General features: G+C 46.7%; 1 protein-coding gene across 2 annotated transcripts in view; it reads right to left on the minus strand.

Moving 5' to 3' along the window:
* Window positions 1-12368, minus strand: part of ATP1A1 (ATPase Na+/K+ transporting subunit alpha 1) — a 32330-nt gene extending 19962 nt beyond the window's left edge. The window contains 3 exon segments of one of the 2 annotated variants that reach the window (NM_001076798.1): window positions 158-217; window positions 838-942; window positions 12112-12368. In NM_001076798.1, the coding sequence (NP_001070266.1) occupies window positions 158-217; window positions 838-942; window positions 12112-12123 (177 nt within the window). In that variant the 5' untranslated portion in view covers window positions 12124-12368. 2 annotated transcript variants of the gene reach the window in all.
* Window positions 12369-12480: the final 112 nt, after the last annotated feature.

The raw sequence follows: 12480 nt of genomic DNA on the forward strand, positions 1-12480 counted from the left end.
ATATAAGAGCCCAAGTCCTGTGCATGTCACATAGCAGACATGATATGGATGGTGGCTATCAATATTCTGGAGTCGCCAAGGATAGGCCTGTGATACCAGGGGAAAATGTGAGGGGAAAGATCAGAATTCTATGCAACAAATGAAAATTAGAACATACTCGGCTCAAGTCTGTTCCATATTTGCGATGAAGTTCATCAAGGCTAAGTTTATGATCATCCTAAGGGAAAACAAAAGGAAAAGAATTAAACATTTTGTCACTAAAAAAAGAATTAAAAAACCATCAGTGTCATCCCTCACTATCATTAGGCTCAGAATACAAGTTAGTATATGTACTCTCACCATTGCCAATGGCTTGGTGACCACACAGCTCCTTCTGAGTGGTCTTCACTAGCGAATGGCTCAAGCTGTATAATGGGGGCCTTCACAGCCTGACCAGGCAGATTCTAGACAGGTTGCATCCATGGAGGCCTCCACCGCCTGAAGAGGTTGGAAGTTCCCTACATGCAGTATGATTCAGAAACACAGAAGCAAAGGCCCATGATATCAACCGCTCCTCTGTGGACCTTTGGTTGGATACTGAGTATTGAATATTAAATACAGAGTATTGAATACAGAGTATTAAATAATTTGTCCAACCCACTGACAGCTTTTACAATGAAAATTTTCCATACCAACCTCTACGATTCAGTAACATTTGTAGGACTGCTATAATCTCTTAACTTTGAAAATGAAGCAAATCTGATTGAAGAATGGCTGGGGGAGGGGCACCACACACTCAAGGATGTAAGATACAATTCCTATTTAAGAACAGAAAGCACCCTTCCTGCTGGTACTTACCATAGAAACTTCTTTCTTCAGCTCGTCCATATCCCTCTCTTTCTTGGCTTTTTTCTTGTCCCCATGCTCTGAAACAGCTGCCGGTTCATATTTATCACGTCCAACCTATAGAGGAACGAGGGAAAGGTGTGACTGTGAATTAGGAACAGCACCTCAAAATTCAAGGTGGTAGAGAAAGGGATTTTCAGCAGTTTTAGGTGAGCATCTTGAAGAGTTATTGGGCTAATATCCATGGAAATATATGTGCTGATGATGCATACTCGACAATAGTCCAGTATTATCCAGAATACTGCCATCTCTAGCTCAAGACAGGCCATCTGCACCCTAGGGCACTAAGACCACTGGGAAGGCCTTGTCAGGACTCAGAATGGCCCTACCAGCTGCTTCCATCTGGGGTGGGGGGCGGGGGAGAGGGTTGTACTGTCAACATTTCCATACCATGGCCCTTCATCTTCCCCACTGAAAGATGAAACTATCTTCACATCACTAACTTAGAGTATAATACACTATACTTATGCACTTGTACTCTGAATCAGACATCAAATCCTGGGCTCCACCACGTAACAGCTGTGTGTCCTTGGGCAAATCACTGATTCTGAAATTGCACTATTCTCTTCCCCAGCATGGAGATAATGGTGCCCATTCCCTTAGATGTTTGAGAGGACTAAATGATATACACCTAAATGCTAATGACTTTATTATCATGTTTAATTCTTATCTTTGCAAAGAAGTCATTACATACCAACTTTAAATATAATACCCTTTAGGGCTTGCCTAAGAGTACGAACTTTTTTACCTTATTTAAAAAAAGAAGTCAGCAGAAGAGTCCTTCAAATTCTTTAAGCGAAAAACAAAAAAGGCAGTCCCCACCCCAATCTGCAGCCTGAGAATAAAGCCCCCAAATGAAAAGTCCCTGGAAATGTTTTGACAGAGGCAGGATATAGGAGAAGCATGTGCATTATCACACAATTCACAGGATCCACCTACGCCTCTTGAAAACTGGAACAATTTTTACAGAAAACGTTGATTCCATAGTTTAAATTTAGATTGTTCCACTCCCCCACCTCCTGTTGAAAATGCTTGCGCTCAGCTACACAAAGCCGGAACTTAGTGCTCCTAAGGGCGGTCCCCAGAACAGAAGAGACCCCTCACTCCAGAGGCCCCCAGCCCACAATTTGCTTACAACCACCACTATCTCCTAAGAAGGGCAAAGAAAGGCGATCTTAACAATTTTCTTACAATGGGTGCTCTGTGGTGCAATTTCTGTTCATTCACGGCTCTCCCTTATTCATTTCTAATTTTCAGGAGTACACCAGCTACTAAAGCAGTAAGTAGAAAAACACTGTCTAGATTAAAATTATACTGTGTTGAAAATAAAAAAATCAAAACATATCGATATAGCAGGTATGGTTGTAAATACATACAATAATCACTTGAATTTGAAAAAATGCCCTAAGACTCTAAAGAAACTGTAACTTCAAGTTCGTGCTGCCAAGACATAAGGACATGTACAGTATTCACACTGCTCAACTTGTGTGGTTACATGTACAGTGTTCCCTGCAGATTAATTTTTTCAGAGTGTCCTTTAGCTTCTGTATCTTATCTGTTAAGAATGAAGCAGAGCTAAAGATAGTCAACATTCTCAACATTCCCTCCACTATGGAGCAACCACACTGGTGACAGCCTCTCCGGTAGAGCCCTGGTGCCAGAGTTAAAATGGAAAATCATCACACACACTGGAAGCAAATAGACAACACAAACCAAAAAAAAAAAATGGCCGCCCTCACTGCCCTCCTCACCACAGACCACTGCATTTCCTTCATATATTTAATGAGGAAGCACAACCCTGAAACTTTATATTAAACACATTGACTAGGGAGCTCTCAAAGACTCACGTGGCCAGTTTGTATTGATTTTTAAAATCCAGTCCACAAATTCTCTAAGCAAAGTTGAGTATCATTAAAAGATATTTAATTTAAATATATGAAAATCAGAGTTAAAATCCCTCTGCCTCACCATCTGTAGGCTTTATTTTCTGGCTTTCAACATTTTACATTCTGAAAGAGGGGGAGAGAGTTATTAGAGCAGCTAAAACTTGGATATGTTCCAAAGTTCTATCCCCATTTACAAAAACAGACCCCTTGCCTGAAGCTTCACAGTTCTCAATGCTTAAGGTAGCTGGAAATAGAGGCTCCCTAATAACCCTCCCCTTTCTCCATCAATTCATGGCACACTAAGAGGGGGTAAGTTTAAAACAGATTTGTGAAAGAGACAGGGGAAGTACTAACAAGAGGTATTTCTTTTCCTTCAAGATTTTAATTGCTTCATCAGGCACTGTTTGTCCAGAAGACCAGGCTGCTTACGCAATTCAGTTCTTTCCTAGGAAGCTTCCTCGATGGCCCAGAGGTTAAAGCATCTGCCTCCAATGCTGGAGACCCAGGTTTGATCCCTGGGTCGGGAAGATCCCCTGGAGAAGGCAATGGTAACCCACTCCTGTATTCTTGCCTGGAGAATCCCATGGACGGAGAAGCCTGGTAGGCTACAGACCATGGGGTCGCAAAGAGTCAGACACGACTGAGTTACTTCGCTTTTTCGCTTTCTTTCCTACAAGTAAAACAATAATACTAGCTCATCTTGATGGGAACCAAACATTACTCCAGTCCCTACCAATCTCAATTACTAGTTTCAAAGCAAGGGGAAAAAAAATCTGTGTGTGTGGAAGGGTGGAATGCAGGGTGGAACAGGGAACAACTTAAAATTGGGTAGATAACATTTTATTATTTCTTTGAAAAGCATTGGGGAAAAACAAAGGTCATGGAAAGGGGAATGATAACATGGCCTCCCCAATCTACTCCTATAACCTTCCCACTCCTCCAGGTATACAAGTCAATTTTTCAATTAGGAAGTGCCCGGAGGCCAGGCAGGTACCACGCTCTGTGCGCAGGACCCTTGGGGCACCACTGTGCTGTCTCCCTAGGATAAGTACAATGGAGGCTCAAGGTTACTGTTACACCCTCTCCAAAAGGGCCATTTGTGAACCTTCCCCCAGCCCCGCCCCCCATCATTCTAATTTAGGAAGTGGGAGGTCACAACAAGGGCAGGGGCTTGCCCAGTGTGACACAGCCTCAAACCAAAAGTGTCATTACTTCACCCCGTGCTTCCAGGGGATTTCATTTTCTCAAAGGTTCACTGAGTTCTGCCACCACTTGATCTGGGTAGAGGGAAAGGGTGCTCAGGATGTGGGGAGAGAAAATTCCTAATCAAAGGAGCCAAGGCTGAAACTTGGAGCAAGGTTCATTTATTTAGTATTTATTTTAAATTGTTTCAAATTAGTTTATTTAGGGGTTTCATTTTCACTTCTCAATAGATTATGTATTTTCCAGTTGCTTCTTCATCTGAATTAGCTCATCTAGTTCTGAATGGTTACTGAGTGTCATCTTGATTAGCCAACCATCTTCACAACAAAATGCGACGACAAGCCTTGGATTTTTGGCAAGAGCTTCAGTGACTTCTCCTGATAGAAGAGAACAGAGTTCACTTGCAGCTTTCCCCACAGCCCCAAGCACCAAACTCCTTTTGTTTGTTCAATTCTGTCCCAACTGCAGGCAGACAACAGTAAACAACATCTTCCAAAGCTTCCTGTGCAAAGCTGCTGATTCCCACTGGCTTGATCCCTGGGTTGGGAAGATCCTCTGGAGAAGGAAATGGCAACCCACTCCAGTATCCTTGCCTGGAAAATCCCATGGACAAAGGAGCCTGGTAGGCTAGAGTCCATGGGGTTGCAGAGAGTCAGACACGACTGAGCGACTTCACTTCACTGCTCTAACAGCATTTTCTGTTGTCATCTATTCATGTTTGTGAATTTACGCACAGAGCAGAACGGGGCTGGTATGCAGCACAGGCGAGGTGCCCACCCTCAGCACTCCAGCCCCCAGGCCGAGGCCCCAGCCTTCACTTCTTTAAAAGCACAGACTGAATCCTTACAATGAAATGACCTGTTGGGGCTGGCGAGACACCTTCCTCCTCTTCAGTAACTGACAATTTAAAGGGGGAGGAGTGGGAAGCAGATATGACAGGTACAGAGAATTATCCATATGAAAGTGAAAGTCATTCAGTCATGTCCAACGCTGTGACCCCATGTACTATACAGTCCATAGAATTCTCCAGGCTGGAGTGGGTTGCCATTTCCTTCTCCAGGGGATCTTCCTGACCCAGGGATTGAACCAGAGTCTCCTGCATTGCAGGCGGATTCCTTATCAGCTGAGCCACAAGGGAAGCCAAGAATTATCCCTAAATTTTTTAAAAAGGCAAAGAAGGTACAATGAGTTTAGGAGAGAAGCTTCTATCCCAGAGGTTGAGTCACTGGAGGTCTGAATAAGCTAAAGTTGCCTTGAGGCCCTCAGATCCATCTCTACAAGCCCTCAGGAGGGCAGGCCTTGGAAACGTCCTCAATTGAGCAGAGTGGACATCTGACCACAGTTCCCACCCTATCAGCACAATCCCCTGTGGCCAATAGGGAAGTCAGAGGCCTTTCAAACTTCAGAAGTTGCTGTTGACGAAGTCTGGAGGGTACTTGGGAGCAGAGACATCTATACCCTTGGGATAAGACTACGGATGGTGCTTTTAAGTCAGCCCCAGGTCATTCTAGCTCTGCCATATGCCAGCAAGACAATCCTGAACAGTCAGCCTGTTTCCTCCTGGCCTAAAATGGAAATAACACTTGGGGATAACGACTGAAGACTCTAGATGGCATTCCAATAGTCGGATGAATCAAGGGGCCACCGTCAAATCCAAAAACAAAACACCTAAAACCAGCACTGTTTCTAAAACTGACAAAGCAAGCTTTGGACTATCAAGAGGGGCCAGAAGAAGGGTAACAGTAACTGCCCCAAATGCAGCCCATTTAAAAGCTTGCCAAGAGGGCTATAGAAAGGGTACCTCTGATTCCAGTCAGGCAGGGAAGTCGAAGGGATGATCTCTCTCTGATCCTGCTGGTTGCCTACGAGTACTGCCTAGAGTGGACTACATCTTTCTTTTATATATAAAGGGGCGGGGGGTGGGGGGGAGGGCGCGGATCTTCCTGATGTATTATTACATCATTATCAAACCTAATAGTGTATGTGAAGATACTCTGCAAAGCACTACATAAAAGTTATTATAACTTGGTTTTAATTAACTTATATCACTGCCGTTCCTCATTGACTATGCAAAGTCATAACCTTAAAAAAAGAAACCTCATTTTGGGCATTTTTTAATTTTATCATCAACTAAAACAAGGAAAACAGAAAATATTACCACACCACGTTCATTACAGCTCTGATCACTCCCAAATGACTAAGTAGTTTATGTACAAAGAATTTTCTCTTGCCAGGGATCTGAGGCTGGAGACGGGAGAGGGCAGGCACTGCTGTGATTCTACAGCCACGCTGCAGCCCAGAGCAGCAATTAAGGCGGTGAGGAAGAGGAGGTGACCCAAGGGACAACCCTACCTTCACATTCCTTGTCTCCCTCACCTAAACCGAGGTGGAGCTGGGGAATACCAAGCAGCCAGGCCATAGCAGGGGGTCTCTTTGTGAACTCAGCTCAGTCCCTCCAAACTTGGGCTGCAGTCCATCAGCCAGCAGAGTGCAAAGAAAACAGCTCCAGCTCTAGCTGGCGGGTTCCCTCAGCCCAAAATGAACAAGGCTTAACCTCCCTCCCCAATCTACCCGCATGTGAAATTTAAGGAGCCTGACAGCCCAACCTACCTGCAATAGTTAGTATACATTCATGATCATTCAAAAAAAAAATCTAAAGCATCTAAATAATCAATATACTTTAGATTTACTACCTCTTTAAAAATGTGCTTTTTCAGTTGTTTTAAAAATGGGGTGATACTTTCTACCTCTACACTAGGTACCTGGGTTGTTAAGAGTTAAAATATTCTGCCTATTCCCCCCATTTGCTGCCCTCCTCATCTCTTGTCTCATTTTGTCAGACCACTCTGGCTAGTGCTACTCAAACGAAGTTGTTGGTTTGAGAGACCATGGACTAACAACTGGCACAAGCATTAAAAGCAGACTGAATTAATTTCCAAAGTCCTGATCACTCCCCTCAATTGGTACCCCGAAGCCTAGGGTGGGAAGTAATATAGCTGTAGGGCTGAAAAGAACAAAGGCAGTGATAACCTGGAGAAATGCCCCCTGAGTTGAAACAAAACCAATATGGCACCATAGAAGCATCATATGGAGGATAAAAGAAAAATGCAAGATGATAACACTCCAAAGTGCATGAGGCTCTGCCCTCACCATACGGACAAACGGGAAAGACAAACTAAGAACCAAGTCCCCCTGATCCATGAAACCTGAACGCTGAAAACAAGGCAGGTCCCAAAGACCAAAGCACAAGCATCCAGGATCCACTTTTCAGATCACCAACAGAAAAAAATCTACTAGCTGTTACTAAACAGGGTTTGAACAAAACCAGATACAGAACTAATTAACGTTCAGATATAATTCACTGTCAAGTCACAATGGAACTAAGGAATGGGGTCTACTGGCCAAAATTCCCTTGGCTCAGGATCCATATGAAACCAGAGAGAAAAACTGCAGGGTGGGTTGGGGGGTAGAGTAGGGTGCTTCTATTCTCTCTGACAGAATCTGCTATCTCAAACATCAGTCAAATAAATGAAGAACTTCTTGTGGATTCCTGATGACAGATTTAAGCACAACTAAGGAGGTGACTCATATGCAGAGGAATAGTCTCCCTCCGACTCCAGCCAAAGAATACACTTCCTCTCACACACACACTCGATTCATAGCAACGTGAGAAAGTTCAAGCCTGATTTGGTTACGTCTCCTTTTCCAAAAATACATAAATGAAGATGAGTTTAAGAAAACAGTTAGTGGATTTTGAAAGTCTCTGTCCTTCACATTATCACTTACTGGACCTATAATTTCAGCGGAATCCAGAACTGGACAGCTCTGGCAGGGCCGGGGAAACATTCTGCCCAGCGCTGTGCTGGCCAAAAGCAGCCACTCTGATTACTGTGAGGCCATCTGATCTGACGCTCGTGTTTCTTCTTCTGGCTTGCTGGCTGGCAGAGGGCCCTGGGCAGCTAGGAGGAGGCACCATGGCACAAATGTTCGTCCTCCCACCCCTCACAGAGGGCTGAAAAGCCCATTTCATTTCATACGACCTTGACCAAGACTCTGAAAGTGTAAAGCCTTTTACCTGAAAAGTGAAAGTAGACGAGAACTTAAAAAGCCATCACCCCAGCAGAGTCCACTGACACTTTCACCTGGCCTCCCCGGAGAGGGTAATTCATAATACTTTCTATTCTTTCCAACCCTCAGTATTTTTCTTTTTTTCAGGTGAAAGAAAAACTGTTTTCTAGTTTTGAAAAGGCTTAAGACTAACTGGTGAACAGCACAAACCCATACTTGATACATGTTTGATCTCTCAATGCCCAAAGCCCAACAATAACAGGTGCCACTCTCAATTGCCCTGCACTCTAAACCGAACAGAGCTGATGTCACTTGGGTGAGTACTCTAGCTAAGGGTCAGATGAGAAACTGACGCTTCGGGGCTTTAAAAACCTTTTTTGTTTTAAATAAAGAAACTAGTTTTACTTTTCCACACAATCTCCTTTCAAGAAAATTATCTTTAAACCCACCGTCATTCTTAAATTTGGATATATTCTGTTAAGGAACACAGCCTGACTGAACAGAGAGTCACTAATCTATTCATTTGTTGCTAAAATAACCAGGAATCAATGCTCTAAAAGGGTTCTGGGGTGCAGAATGGATGGGCTATGTAAGGTTGAATCCACTTTTTTCTTTTTAAAATGCAACTTAAGATTAACACTTGGGCAGAGGGTGTGGGCTGGATATTTTAAGTTTTACTCTTCACCTGCCTAAACATTTTACTAGGTTTTTAAAAATTCCTCCCCCTCCTTTTGGGGGGGGGGCGTTGTCAGGCCAAGCCTACTCTCAATCTTCTCAGATTTATGATGCAGACCTCCCCTTTCCTACCCTCCCACCCAAAGGTGAGTCACCAGAGTGTTACAAACTTACTGGCAGAGAAAACTACAAATTAACTAACAGTAAGTTTCCCAAAGAGAATACACCCTCAGAGCAGCAGCAGGGTACAGAAAGCGGGGGCGGGGCGGGGCGGGGGGGAGGTGGCAGGGGGAAAAAAAAAATCACACTCATATACACTGAACACTTGACAGGCAAAGGGTCTGATGCAACCCCAACCTTCTTCTCTGGCTGGGCCCAGGCAACTTTCCATCCTGAGAACTCTGCCTTATGATGTTTTCAGTCCAAAGTACTGGCTTTACAGCAGCCATAGGAGATTCAGTCACTTTCAAGTTGAGCTCCAAAAGGGCAGCTGACAGTGTGACCCTGCGACCAGGGTTTCTGCTGACACGTGTATACCTTGTGTAACCTCCACCTGCACCTTCTCCCCAGCTCCTCTTTACATCTCTACCCATAAGCTATAAACTATGGTTTCTTTTCCAGGTAACTAAGTTAATGCTCTAACAATGGAGAACTGCGGTGAAAGGCCTGGTGACATCCCTCCTCCCCACCCTGGTCTTCTGTAAACTTGAGAAAAAGAAAGTTTCTTGTGTATCTTTGGTTGGCTAAAGAATTGTGGGTGGTAGGCCGAGCTGCGGATTTAAGCCAAGTCACTGGCAAAAGCAGCCAGTATGAAAAAAAAAAGGGACAAAATCCTATTTCATCCAAGAATGATTCAGCAGGAGCTGGTTCTTTCATTTCATTACCCAAAGGAGATCGATTTTTTAAGGAGAACTAAAATCACCTGAAATACAGTCAAAACCTGGGCCCCCAACAGTAGTGGGAAGAGGAGGGGAAGAAATGAACAATGACCTTAAAAATTAGCTGCCAGCACAGGCTTCCTGGTTAACCAATTATCAGCAGGGCTTTAGTCACCACTCCACCCACATTTTAATCCCCATGTGGAAAAATCCCAGCATTTCAGCATAAAATATCCTTCTGAACATTTGGACTATCAGAATAAGTCACTAGGGACAAAAGCAGTTATTTTATCCCAGGAGAATTACCACCACCACCACCACCACCACCACCAGAACACACACACACACACACACACCCCACCACCACCACAACACAAACACACACCCCCTCCCTAATGTTCAATTCATCAGAGTACTCAAAATACTAATGACAACCCAGCAGATAAGCAGCAATATCAGCCTGTGTTAACCAGTTACAATTCCAACTTTGGGTTTGCTAGCCCCTAGACATGTTATTAGAATCCATAAGACATAAAGGTTGAACCTCCACAGCCCAGGTACGCTGTTATCTTTACCACTACTGTGCAAGTGTGTGGTTACCCAAGGGACATACAGGTCTATGGACATAATTTACTGAAACATCTTTCACTAATCCAACATAACAAACACCCCAGTTTCATCTGAAAAATAACTTTAGAGTTCTGCATATAAGTCATTGTTAAGGAGCATTAGGCTTGGACACTACAGGCTGTTCACAAATCAGGGACATCTGGTGTGTCACGAACCAACCATTTGACCTTGAGCAAATCCCTTCACCTTCCTACGCCAAGCTCGGGTACATATCTAGAAGGCTCCACAGTCCTGCAATCAGTAACGTGTGGCTCCAGAAATCAACTCTTTTTCTGAAGAAGAGACATAGAAATGAGCTTTTAAGAGCCTGTTTACTGGAATGACCTAGGGTTTGACGGTGTGTACCAGCACAGGCCACTAACCCAGTCTGCACCCCCGAGGACAGAGGCTGGCGCTCAGTTCTCTTCAGCTACTTGACCTGAGCCAGCAGCCCTCCACATCTTACGCTTTTTAAAGATTCAAGCTGTGCATTCCCACTTCTCCTTCCCTTCTCCACCAGGTCCAAACCTTTCAATGACCTCCTTCAAAATCCATTTAGAGTACCCAAAGAATGAACCCTCCCTCTTCCCCCATCACTCACTCCACACGGAGGAGCCCTCAGACCCTTCAAAGTCCTACTAAGCGCCGGACAGCGTGCAAGCCCTGGACACAATGGAGGGGATGCTCTCCTACCGGTATTCTCACGACCTGGTCATTTTATCCCATCAATTGATACTTCTGATCGTCATTTTGTATAAACTTTTCTCGACTGGACTTTGGCCTCGGGCCTATAAGTTAACTGAGTTACAAAAATGCAGGAACCAGCCGTCGTTCTGGTAATCCCACAGTGCTACTCTCTCCTGCCCGGGGAGGAGATTCGTTCCTTCTAGAATCTCTCTTCCGTGCGTAGACACTCCTAACCTGTACTGTCCTCGCTTCCCTTCCTTTTTTCGTATTTATAGTATCCGGAGACACCGGTGGATCAGCCCGTGCTCCTTCCAGGCTATTCCAAAAAAATCTACATTCACCCTCCCCACCATCAAGATGACCACTCCTGTTGCTCAAGCTGCCCCGAGTGCATCCCGTGTTTATGGAAAGTGGCCCATCAAAGCTCTCAAAAGTATACCTTCAAGGCCATCCTAGAGCGAAGGCACACCCTTTCTGGCACCAGCCCGCCCGACCGGCTCCACACTAAGGGGAAGCCAGTTTTTGTTTTTTTTTTACCCTTTGGGGGAGGGCGGCCGCCTCTGCGGACAACTGGATAAACCCTGGCGCCTCCAGGAGGAGTCTAGGACCCCAAGGCCGGCCCCGCATAGCACGCCCCCTAGGGCCCGGGCCGGAGCCGCGGCGGGAACCGCAGCCCGGGAACCGGCCGGGCAGAGCGCCCACAGGGGAAGGGGAGGAGCACGCCTTTCCTCCCGGCGAGAAGGGCGGAGGGAGAAAGGAAGGCGAGAGACGCGAGGTGAGGGCGGGCGGAAGGAGGGAGGGAAGGAGCGGGCTGGGGATGCCGCCGGCGGCCCGCTCCCGGCGAGGGCCGCCCGGCTGCCGTGCTCCCTCCTTCTCCTCCAGAGCCGGCGGCTCCCAAGCGCCGCCTCCAGGAGCCTCAGACCCCGGGCGCGCTCGGCCTCGGGGGCCCGCAGACCCTCAGGGTCTGCGCTCCGCCCGGGGCTGCCGCGCTCCGGCCCCTCGGCGCTCTCTTTCCCCGTCCGCCCCTCATTACCGCACTCCCTCCATTTCCAAAGTGCGTCGCCTTTTAAGCCTCGCCGCTCTGCCAACCCGTTCCGCGCAGCGCCGCTTCCTCCTCCTCCGCCTCCCGCCGGCTGCGGTCGCCCTCCAGACTTCCTCCCATTCCTCCGCCTCCCGACCAGGGCTCCCCGCGCCCCTCCCCTGGCTCGCCCGACACTCACCCCCTTCCCCATAGCTGCGGTGGTGTGCGCCCCGAGCCGGGTCCTTCTGTTCAGAGAATGAGAGAGAAAAGAAGAGAGCGGCTCCCGGCCAAGCAAGCGCGGCCGGGGGAGCGAAGAGGAAGGAGCTAGGGCTGCCGCAAGGCGGGAAGGAGGGAAGACGGCAGGCGGCTCGGGCCGATGCCTTCTGCCGCCGCCGCCGCCGGGGCTGCTACTGCTGCTGCTGCCACGTGTCCGCCTCCTCCCGCCGCTGCTCTGAGCCCCAGACCCCGCCGCAGCTCAAGCCCGCGCCTCCTCCTCACTTCCTAAAATATGCAACCTGCGTACTAGCCCCGCCCACGCCAGGCACGTCACCGTTACCGGAGCAACCTG

Source organism: Bos taurus, chromosome 3 (assembly GCF_002263795.3).
Source record: "Bos taurus isolate L1 Dominette 01449 registration number 42190680 breed Hereford chromosome 3, ARS-UCD2.0, whole genome shotgun sequence".
Lineage (NCBI taxonomy): Eukaryota > Metazoa > Chordata > Mammalia > Artiodactyla > Bovidae > Bos > Bos taurus.